At 40.9% G+C, this 12123-nt stretch overlaps 1 protein-coding gene across 5 annotated transcripts in view; it reads right to left on the bottom strand.

Moving 5' to 3' along the window:
• Positions 1–8232, bottom strand: part of LOC120569768 (alsin-like) — a 31723-nt gene extending 23491 nt beyond the window's left edge. Inside the window, exons 1-12 of one of the 5 annotated variants that reach the window (XM_039817830.1) lie at positions 8001–8231; positions 7366–7425; positions 6810–7009; positions 6021–6181; positions 4731–4955; positions 4336–4526; positions 4079–4111; positions 3788–3982; positions 2736–2860; positions 2402–2616; positions 2172–2259; positions 1650–1825 (exon numbers count right to left, since the gene is read on the bottom strand). In XM_039817830.1, coding sequence (XP_039673764.1) covers positions 1650–1825; positions 2172–2259; positions 2402–2616; positions 2736–2860; positions 3788–3982; positions 4079–4111; positions 4336–4526; positions 4731–4955; positions 6021–6181; positions 6810–6829 — 1429 coding nt within the window. In that variant the 5' untranslated portion in view covers positions 6830–7009; positions 7366–7425; positions 8001–8231. Of the gene's footprint in view, positions 1–1649; positions 1826–2171; positions 2260–2401; positions 2617–2735; positions 2861–3787; positions 3983–4078; positions 4112–4335; positions 4527–4730; positions 4956–6020; positions 6182–6809; positions 7010–7365 lie in introns of all 5 variants that reach the window. The other 4 variants (XM_039817832.1, XM_039817833.1, XM_039817829.1 and 1 more) reach the window with 4 other exon arrangements.
• Positions 8233–12123: the final 3891 nt, after the last annotated feature.

Raw genomic sequence — 12123 nt, 5'->3', positions numbered from 1 at the left:
TGTTAATTAGCTCATGGCTAAATATTTCTTGGTGAACAGCCTCTTCCAGTCTTTATGCTGAGCTAAGCTAATGGCCCCCTGGTTCCATTCTCAATAGAGTGCGGATCGGGCCACATTTTACTGTCTGAGCCTGGCCCGCGTCTTCTTCTCTACTACTTATTTCTTATTCACAGATTAATTTGTTTGTACGCCCTCTGATGTTTTGGCGAATACTGTAACAAACAACGAAATGATGAATTAACATCTCCGTGGATGCTTGTAGCAGACGTGCCATCTACGGAGGCCCACACTTGGTGTCACACGCAAGTATAACCAAACTTTTAAGGCCTCTTTACAGAAGCCGTTCCCGACCTGTCGCGCAACAATGTGACGTAGATCTCGCTGGCGCACCAGCATTTAAAGTGCGCGACCAGAGCTCATGCGCCACTCTATTTTTTTCAGCGGCGCGCGACAAAGCGGAAACAGGAAGCATGGACTAGTTCGAGGGCAAGCTTTCCGAGCAAGTGCGCCGACAGCAACTGCATTCTGACTGGTACCGGATGCCAGCACTCTCAGAGTGACTGCAAGTCTCTCTTGTAAACTTATGGCACTTTTCCATTACATGGTACCTGCTCGACTCGCCTCGACTCTACTCGCCATTTTTGGTTTTCCATTACGAAAAAAAGTACCTGGTACCTGCTAACAGATACTTTTTTTAGTACCACCTCAGTTGAGGTTCCAAGCGAGCTGAGGCGAGCCGAAAAGGTGACGTGAAAACCTGCAGGCTGCTGACTGGTCGGAAAGAATCGTCACTGATCACTGCATTGCTAGCGAGAGACGGCATTTTTAAATAGTTTAGCCAGCGGTGGTTTTTTTGCTGCCGGAGGCTCCACGCAGAGCTTTCTCCGTAGCATACAAGTGGCCTGATATTTATACTTGTGCGCTGGTGTGTGCATGTGTGATGTGTGTATGTGGGGAGCTGGTGAGCGAGGGAGAAGTGAGAGAGTGACGGCGATTATCTCCACAGCGAGTAGCGACTCTAGAGTCATATATATGTGAGAGAAACTAAGTGTCTCCCCTGTTCTTTCTGACAACGGTGGGAAATCTGGAGCAGTAAACGTTAACTATCTCTTTGATATCATGTTGTTTACGGAGACGGAGAACCAGGAAATGAGTCGGGGAAAAGCCATTAAAGCAACGCTACTAAGCCACGCCCACGGCAGTCGTCTATCATCCTCATTTGTTTCACGAGGATATTGAACTCACCACATTTATGTCTGGCGTTATTCAAAGAACGAATATTCCACCTTCTTTTTCTTCGTTTCTTTGCAAGCAGGCTCAAAAGTAGCTGTAATAGTAGTTCTGCAATTGTTTACCTACTTCTTCTTCTTCTAGTCTGTAGAAATAGCAAAGTCAGTAGCCTTTCCTCAGTTGCGATACCTCGGTCCAGGAGAAGACTGCAACTAATGTCGTGACCACCATGCGCGAGTATAAACAGTTACGGCGCTCCCATGACGTCACACTGTTGCGCGACAGGTCGAGAATGGCGAGTATAATGAACGCTTTAGGCCCCAGGATCACATCACATCAATCTTCTTATCTAACTCTTGGCAAGAAAGTAAATATTTCCCAAACATGCAGTCAAGTTCTTCACACCCTACCATTCTTACCACGGGTGGGTATTCCAGGCAGGGAGCGTCTCCTGTTTGTTGCTGCTCTGCCCTTCTGGTTTATATTTGTGAGACTGGAGCTTTTCTGCCCCTGCAGTGTCTGCTTCTCTGCCTCCAGACAAAGCCGAACTTCTTCCAAACACACTGGGGAGGAGGAGTACGGCACGGCCACTCCACTGCATAGGAAAGCAAATACACTGTAGATGAGAGTCTGTTGGTATGTGGATATACTGCAGCATAGAAAATAACAAAAGTCAAGCTTAACTTTAGAAAATTAACACAGATAAACACTATCTGGGTTATAAAGTTAAGCTTGACTTTTTGTTATTTTCACAGTGATTAAAGGTGAAGTAGAATAACTTGAATAAAACAAAGACAAAAATAGCACTAAAAATGTTCTTTCTGGAGTGAAAACTTCTCAACATGACTTTTTTTCTGATTATTGAAAACACTGATGAATTGCACTGCCTAAAATTCTTAACCAAAGTGCCACATTATCAACTACAGAAAACTTGGTCTTACTTGTTGTTTTGACTCTTGATTGGCGAGTCTTCTTTGTAACTGGAAGTCAACAGATCCGTGGAAGGAGTCGAGGAAACACAGCTGTCATCTGGAGAGAACAAGGGCAGGAGAGAAGGAATAAAAACATTTTAGGAGAAAGAAAATAGAATGACGGGCAAACAGCTATGAAGAAATAAACAAATAAACCAACCTAAACACAAAGGCATAAGGAACAAAACGGAATTACCAACCTGAAGTGTAACTGCTCAGTGAGTCGGTATCTCCCGGCCCGGTGGTGTGGCGCATCTCGAATGAGTGAGTAGAGAGTTTCTGAAGGAGGTTCTGAAGCTCCATCTCGTCAGGAAAAGTGGAGTTCTTATTGGCTTCCCAGCCTGATAGGGGATGAGACTTGGGGCTGCCATCTGTGTCAGTGAGAGGGTGAGTGTGCCCAACTGAAAGATTAGTCCTGAAGTTTTGCAATGAAAGAAAGGGAAAGAGAGCAGAGAGCAGAATTAAAAACTGAAATAGAAAAAGTTTAAATGCAAAAACATAAAAATGAGACCCATAACTTAGGTAATACCGTACTGTTTAGTGTTAGATTTGCCATTTTCAGAAAATGGACAAGAACCGGCTGCAGAGCCAGGGCTGCTTCCAGCTGACCTTCCCCGAGATTGGAACTTTCGTCTGGGGCCTCTTGTTCTGGGAGAGGTCTGGGAATGCAAACCAAACAGGGGCATCAACCAGGACTAAAATAGCTGAACCTCTAATGGCGCTTTTCCATTACATGGTACCTGCTCGACTCGCCTCGACTCTACTCACCGTTTTTGGTTTTCCATTACGAAAAAAAGTACCTGGTACCTGCTTACAGATACTTTTTTTAGTACCACCTCAGTCGAGGTTCCAAGCGAGCTGAGGCGAGCCGAAAAGGTGACGTGAAAACCTGCAGGCTGCTGACTGGTCGGAAAGAATCGTCACTGATCACTGCATTGCTAGCGAGAGACGGCATTTTTAAATAGTTTAGCCAGCGGTGGTTTTTTGCTGCCGGAGGCTCCACGCAGAGCTTTCTCCGTAGCATACAAGTGGCCTGATGTTTATACTTGTGCGCTGGTGTGTGCATGTGTGATGTGTGTGTGTGGGGAGCTGGTGAGCGAGGGAGAAGTGAGAGAGTGACGGCGATTATCTCCGCAGCGAGTAGCGACTCTAGAGTCATATATATGTGAGAGAAACTAAGTGTCTCCCCTGTTCTTTCTGACAACGGTGGGAAATCTGGAGCAGTAAACGTTAACTATCTCTTTGATATCATGTTGTTTACGGAGACGGAGAACCAGGAAATGAGTCGGGGAAAAGTAACGCTACTAAGCCACGCCCACGGCAGTCGCTATGACGACCAGCCATTCTGAGGCGGTACTAAAATCTGCAATGGTAAACGGACGCACAGCGCGTCGAGGCGAGTAGAGTCGAGTCGAGCAGCTACCATGTAATGGAAAAACGCCATTAAATGAGCCTAGATACTTAACCTTAAACATTTTTTACAGCGTCTAGATTTTGTAATGTTATATCTTCCTGATACAACAATATATTAAGTCTGCCCAAACATATTCCTTTCTTTAATTTCTCCTTTTTGGAGTACAGTTTACCTCGCCGGTCATGACTTCATTCAGCTCCACCCCCAGGGGACAGTAGTGACCAGCATCAACTGCAAACAACTCTTCCCTTTCTGTCACTGAATAGTGAGGCGACTGACCCCGCTCCCTCTTCTCAGTGAGATTCTGGCTATTCTGTGGAGTTAAACTGCGAACCAGGGCCAGGCTGTGGTAGGCACCACAAGCCACCTGTGGGAAATAAATAGAGATGGTATTTCTGGAAACAGAACATAGAATTCTTTGTAATTGAAATATGGCAATGAATATCTGAGGAAGAGAAACTACCTGAATGACATGTCTGCCTGCCAAGTGCTCCACCTGTGGCAGAGATAGAAATAATACAAATGTGTTTATTACATTTAAATACAGTTTTGTCAGGTGCTCACATGCAAACACATACCAAAACTCCATTGATTCTCCAACAATCAGTACAAACATTTAGTAAATATTTAACAATAGCATAAACATTGGTTCAGTCAATGTTTTTTTCATTCTGACTGAATTTTGAATGATGAAATTCAATGCGCTTTAAAACAAATTACCTTCTGTGGTCTCCAAACAGGGAAGGTGTTGGTGACCAAGCCAAGCTGGCAGCCGCTGCCCCACGCCCACACCTCGTTGCGGGCCGACAAAGCCAAGCTGTGCTCCCGTCCAAGAGCCAGATCCACCACCCGAACCACTGCTGGAGGAACAACCTCACTGTCCACCACTGTGACCGGGCAAGGCTCTGGAACTGACACAGGATTATTTATTTTTTTTACATAGTTTGCCTGACATGTATTAACTGATAAATACCAAATAACTAAATTGGAAAATGTAAAATATATACAGTAGGGGCAATGACAAGTCTGGGCAAGCATTAGGTAGGACAGTCAATCAATCAATGGAATGTGGGAAGAAAAGACGTAAGGAAGTTGGAAGTAAGGTGGTGACCAACCTGTGATGTTTGTGATTGTGCCCCTCTCGGTCTGCCCACATTGTCCTGCAGTGTTCTCCCCCCACATGTAGACATTGCCCTGCTCGCTCAGCGCACCGCAGTGGAAACCACCAGCAGCCACACGGACCACCGTCTTCCCCAGCAGAGAGACCTCCAGCACCGGAGCAGACACCGGGATGCTCAGATCCCTCCACAACAGCTCTCCGAAAGAATACACCTGTCCACCTGGAAGACAGCAACAACTGAGTGGAAACAAGTAATTCTGACTTAAAGATGCCTATTGACCCAAATTTTCCCAAGAGGATGAATAAAGTATCTACAGTATCTGTCTATTGTGATGTCATGAGAGGTGTTTCTTTGTTGCAGGTGGGGTGTAGGGCAGAGACAAGCCAAAAAGCGGTTGCAGGAAAACAGAGGTTTTATTTTAAACAGTCTTTTCAGAAAATAGTTCAACGAAAAACAGTAACTCGAACTCAAAAACGTACTTGGAGTAAAACTACTAGGTTTAGCAAAGTCCTGGTAGCTTAGGTTCTTTCCCCATGAACTCTGCTTTTCTTCTCTCTGCCTCTGCTCTCTTTGTCTTCTTCCAGTGCATGAGCACCTGCAGTAATCAACAGGCTGAGGCATTTGCACCTCCCTGTGCAGTGCATTCTGGGACTTGTAGTGTGGGTGGCGGCCATTTTGCCAATGGGTAGCCACTCCGGTAGAGCAAAATAGCGTCCCTCTACCACACGTCCCCTTGTGATGCCACACTATCTATCTATCTATCTATCTATCTATCTATCTATCTATCTATCTATCTATCTATTAGAATTAGTAGCTTAGGATAAAAACATTTAGTTGTTTAAAAATGTATGGATGGAATATTATTATAATTATTATTATTATTAATAATAATAATAATAATAATAATAACTGTTGAAGATGTAATGATGTAACCACAGCAGAGTTCAGAGCAGGAACTTTGTTACAATCCCCGGATACAGATACACAGAAAAAAAGTATCCCTTTCCAATACTGGTGGGACAACATCATATATATAAAATATTATATTCAATAGGTTGAGAATAATAATTTTAAATCAGAAAACGATATATGCGTGTAATAGCATTGAATCATTACATAGGCCTGCTTTCACACACACACACACACACACACACACACACACACACACACACACACACACACACACACACACACACACACACACACACACACACACACACACACACACACACACACACACACACACACACACACACACACACACACACACACACACACAACTACCCTGTGTCAGCAGGAGTCCATGGTTTTCTCCCAGAGTGGCCTGCAGGACAGGCCTGGACAGGAGCACTCTCTCTGGACAGAGTTGCGCACTGGGGCCCGCTGACTGCCAGATGTGGAACAGTCCTTGCTCTGGAGGTGTGGGGGCCGGCTCATCTGCAGGGCTGCAATAATGCATGCCAATGAATCAATAACATTAGCCTAAAATGGGGCTTAAATTTAGACATAACCTGAACTAAAAGGCTAGGCTTAATACATGATGTCCAAACCCAAACCAGCTGAATACCAGGTAAACCTGGCAACCACCATCCAGTTCCAGAAACCACCTGAGACTGTAAATGTTGAAATGTATTGTGGTTTAGTGACACAAACATTCTCTTAAAGTTGGATTAAATTCCGACTCATTTATCTGTCGACTGATACTTGTTTGTTCAACACCTGCAGGTCCTGACATGCAGTTATGTTTTGAGGGAGAACATCTTTAAGTGACTCACTCACACTTAACTGGACAAAAATATATTAAAGAATTGCAATGCAAAGGCACAAACACTGGCCAGACACTCTTTTGACGTGGGTATCATATTTAACCATCTTTATACAGTTTGTAACTTGTAAAGAATTTTGAACTGAACTAATGGTATTAAAGTTGCTATATACCCTAATTTAAGTTTAACTGACTGACTGAAAGATCAGTGGTCTCACATTTAGTGCTCATATTATGCTTTTTGGCTTTTCTCCTTTCCTTTATTGTGTTATTTTGTGTGTGTGTGTGTGTGTGTGTGTGTGTGTTACCTCTCATCTCTGTTCTCCATCACTTCAGACTCTCCATTCCACAGGACAGTGAAGGCATCTTTATTAACATTTTTCCAAAGCTCTTGACTTTCGTTCACTCTTAACAATAAACCAGTTTACATGAGCACGAATAATCTTCTGTACCGTTTTGACACCTCTTTGATTCATCTGGCTTCAAGTGCTTGTTCTTTCTAAAACACCTGTTTGTAAAAAGAAAGATAAAAAAAAGATATACAGTATTATTAAAGTGAGGCATGTAATAAATGCAATAAAGGCAGGTCTCAGAATCAGAATATTCTTCATTATGTTTGCAGTTACAAATGCAATTTCAAGGGCTACAGCATTGACGGTCAAGAGAGGATAAGCTTAAATTCCTTTTTAGTGTGCTACAGAAATCAACAGTGAATTCGAAAACTTGCTTGACATTGGTAATCCATCATAGTGAATATTTAGTCACCTTATTATTGATACATTCATTCATATATATTGCAAACATATACTTGTTAACATATAATAATCTTGCTTGACAAAATAAAGAGACTCGAGGTCTACTTACTATATCTTTTTCAGAGGTTTTGAAATGCATCTTACAGTCTTCATCAGTTTGCTCAGAGACCTTGACTCAAGATTATTTTTTGTCAAACTACTAACGTTGATTCAAGAGTGAACTTGTGTGATATTGATTTCAGTCATGAGCAGGCTAGTTTGTAATGGTTCCACGGGGAGCAGAGGAGTGGTATCTTTTGATCTTTACTGGATTCTGCTGACAAGTCACAACAACTCCTTACCCAGTAAAACTATTTGTTATTGTTGCTCCATGCTTCTTACGTGCTTTACATTAAAAGCCATATATTACCCCGTATCATTGGAAACACACATCACATCAACACAGAACTCGTAACTACTCTAGGGTTAACATAAAGTTACCTATCAATTTACACGGAGATTAACGTTAACGTTAGCTAATTAACAACAGACATGTTCTGTCACCGAGTGAAAATAGAGACGATTGTCATATCTTGCTAAGTATACATTCGTCAGTATTTAACATATAGCGAAATTAACTCCCCCTTAAATAAAACATGAAGGTAGTTTATTATTAAAATAAGTGAGGTAAAGCTAGTACACCGATAGTTGGTTAGCTTAATGCTAGCGCTGCTACAGAAGCTAACGTTAACTAACTAAACTTACCAACTGCCAGCTTTTAACTCGTGAGAAAGTCGCGGAGATGTTTGAATGAGTCCGGATAACTGTGTGTTGCTGTCACAGCAGAAAACACTGAGCTATGGCATTTTTTATTCCAATCAGTGCTACGCACTGAAAGCAGAAGTTGTCTGACAGTTCTGTGTTGTTGATGGGAGCCACCTCTCCGATGGCAGCCGGGCAGGGACAAACACTGCGGCGGTGCCACACCTGTTGCTGCGGTATGTAAATGGAGCAAGGAGGTTCTATTCTTTTACAGTTCCAGACAGTACTGCAGTCTGGCTGCCAGCGCCAGCATGTCCTTTTCAAATAGGATAGGCCTAACGTTACCGTTATCTGTACCTTCTTTGAACGGCATCTGGCAACATTTGCATGTCCTAGACCTAGAATAATGTAAGTATTGGATAAAAGATGGTCCAGGTACCGTTTGTTCATTTGTTTTTGCTGTCACATATGAAATCGAAAAAACGAGAAAACAACTCCTTTTTCCGTTTTTCTGTTTTTTTAGAAAAACGAAAAAACGAAATTATGACTTGATTTTTGGTTTTCCCGTTCTTGCACGGAAATCAGAAAAACCACTTGATATTCCGATTTTCCCCTGTGGGTGGTGCTAAATCTGATTGGCAGGATATGCATTCATTGTTTTTCAAATTAAGAGTTTACCCACACTGTATTTGTTAACCTGTAAAATTAATAGTCTATATGTAAAATTAATAGTCTATATGCATGCTTTTTGTCACCCAATTATTTGGCTTAACTGACTGAAAAAATCTATTGAAATAGCCTAAATGTAAACATGTTCACGAATTGACAGACAAAAGGCACAATCTATTTTAGATAGATACATCTAAAAAATACAAAATAAATGAAAAAATAATAATACTAAATAAATAAAAAAAATCCAATGAAAAATCCACATGACTGTACTAAGGGATGTATAAGTATGAGTCGCCTCTTTGACTGACCCTGTGATTCAGTATGAGAGTGTGTGTCATGGTGGTAGTGCAAATAGGTCCAATAGTGCAAGGATTAAGTCTAGAGCAGCATTAAATATGGACAATATAAGAGATCAATATTAGAGGTTTGAAGTAATTAGGTTACAGCCATTGTTCATGTATTAAGTTATGTTAGACCTCAGTCCAGGCTGGTGGGAGGAGGGAGGGAGGGAGGGAGGGATTTTGCATACATGGGCTAATATAGCCAGTAAACAGTAAACAGTGGGCCAGTGGACAGTCAGTAGGCTACATAACTGTTATTGTAGGAGGTAGTAGAAGTGGTGCAGAGGGAGGAGAGACAGACAGCAGAGAAGTCTGTTTGGTTCAGAACCCTTTATCTTTGACCTTAGAAAGTGCTGCTTCGTTCCACTACAATCCAACGTTAGCATACTCTATTATAACTATTATGTAGCTGTATGCTAATGCATTAAAGTAATTTGTCCCCAGGGCCATACAACTCTACAATGCTTCACTAAAGAGAAGAGGAGAGAGAGAGACTTCTCTGCATAGGACTTTTAGTCTAAGTTAACACAGGTTAACATATGAGAGAAATCTACGCCCATGTTAACTGGTGATATCACAATTTAACATGGGCAAATGCAAGCCTCGAAACAGTAAAGTAGGTTCATCTTTGCCTCACATACCGAAAATTAACTGATGTACAACAAACATGTATGACCCCACTTAACACTTTATTCCGTTTTGGGGGGGAAAATGAAACACGTCAGTCATGCGCAAACGTGATCATTTATCATTGTTATTGTGGGCTATCTCATACGAAGAATGTGTAGGCCTATCTCAGCACAACTTTTTAATGTATAGAAACAACATTCAAAACAAATACAATCTGATTTAATTTCTATAGGCTATAGGCTATTTCAATAGATTTTTCAGTCAGTTAAGCCAAATAATTGGGTGACAAAAGCATGCATATAGACTATTCATTTTACATATAGACTATTAATTTTACAGGTTAACAAATACAGTGTGGGTAAACTCTTAATTTGAAAAACAATGAATGCATATCCTGCCAATCAGATTTAGCACCACCCACAGGGGAAAATCGGAATATCAAGTGGTTTTTCTGATTTCCGTGCAAGAACGGGAAAACCAAAAATCAAGTCATAATTTCGTTTTTTCGTTTTTCTAAAAAAACGGAAAAACGGAAAAAGGAGTTGTTTTTTCTCTTTTTCGATTTCATATGTGACAGCAAAAACAAATGAACCTGGACCTACACGGACCGGTTAAATACTCTTTTTGTTTTTTGTTTGTTTTAACAGCAATCTACCAAGCTAGCAATGTTAGCAAACTGGATGAATAGTTAGCTGTTTTTTCATGTGGTACTTAAAGCCAAAACGATTTTTATCGTACTAAAATGTAACAATATCCACTGTAATACTCAAAATGTACATCTTAAAACTACATGTAAATATCAAATAATTCTCCAAAATGTGCAAATGTTATGTTTAACAGCAAGACAATAGGCCCAGCTAAGGTCAAACTACTTTGTAAAAATATTGACAATGTACATGTGAAATGAAAAAAATAAATAAACAGTCACATATGCCAGCAAAGAAATACCACTCAATTGAGTTTATTGGAAAAAGTGCCCACTTGTTAACAGGTCATACACAAACAGAAAAATAAAATACCCAACTAGTTATGGGAAAGTGCAAGGAATGTCATCTTTGGTTTTGTATACAATGTTCATCGGCCAGACAGCTGCCTTCCAGAAACTGGAGTCCAGCTGGGGGTATTGTACCAAGCAGGATTACCCAGCTAGCCAGTTAATATAACTTTTAAAATGGCATGCAGCAACTTCTCTGAACATTTGTTAATAAATAACCATTATCGATACATATGACTAATTGACACTTAATATATTCAAATCCAGATTCAAAACTTTAAAAACTATAGTGCCTAAGACCTAAACCTGTCCTTAACAAAAGTGCCTGCCTGATGAATGCATTGCCTGGCATGCCTTCAAAGGGGTCAGGATGGAAATAAGGTCAAAGGGGGTGAATCATTATATTCTGCTTGAATCATTATGCAAATATGAATGTAGTTGCACAATGTTAGTTAAACTACTAGTTTAACTCCATGTAGTTCACTACTGCCCAACACTGTGTGTGAGTGTATGTGAGAGCAGGATGGGTTCCTCAGCGGTATGTTGGAACAGCAGAGGTCTCCCTCCTTTGAGCTGCAAAAGCAGCATTGGCTACACATAGAGCTGGGCAATATATCGATATTATATCGATATTGTGATATGAGACTAGATATCATCTTAGATTTTGGATATCGTAATATCGTAATATGGCATAAGTGTTGTCTTTTCCTGGTTTTAAAGGCTGCATTACAGTAAAGTGATTTACTTTTCTGAACTTACCAGACTGTTGTAACTGTTCTATTATTTGCCTTTTCCCCACTTAGTCATTATATCCACATTACTGATGATTATTTATCTAAAATCAAAGTGTGAAGATATTTTGTTAAAGCACCAATAGTCAAAACTACAATATCGTTGCGGTATCGATATCGAGGTATTTGGTCAAAAATATCGTGATATTTGATTTTCTCCATATCTCCCAGCCCTAGCTACACTTGCCCTTTTCAGGCTCAGATTGTTGCCCAGTTGTTAGGCACCTGGACCTACAAGAGGTAGGACCACACCAACGACACATTTACACTTAACAGGCTTTAAAATGTAGCCTGTACAAAGTAAGCCTGTGAAACACGTTCTCGGATATATACAACATAAGATAACAAAGGATTTTTTGCATAACATGTTATTTCAAAGGTTGAATTTTTTATGTGATAATGTTCAGTTGTTTTACAAAGTTTCTAAAGCAGGACACCTTGTTTTAAGTTCTGTTTTTATTCAAATTGTCCTTTTATGATGTAGAGATGGTGTGCAGTCCTCGACAGAAAATGACTACAAAAAGTTTTCCATGGATCTGGTGTCGGGTTCAGTGAGTCAGCCTCTGGAGAAATACCTAAAGGTAAGTGGAACATCTGCTCATTTGCTCCCCTACATTTTAGTGTGATTTCATTACAGCTGACTCACACACCACCAATGCTCAAAAAGGGATTGTTTGTCTAAGAGTGGCTCTGATATA

This window comes from Perca fluviatilis, chromosome 12, assembly GCF_010015445.1.
Source record: "Perca fluviatilis chromosome 12, GENO_Pfluv_1.0, whole genome shotgun sequence".
NCBI lineage: Eukaryota > Metazoa > Chordata > Actinopteri > Perciformes > Percidae > Perca > Perca fluviatilis.
The sequence above is the reverse complement of the archived record's forward strand: the minus strand, read 5'-3'. Positions and strand labels throughout refer to the sequence as shown.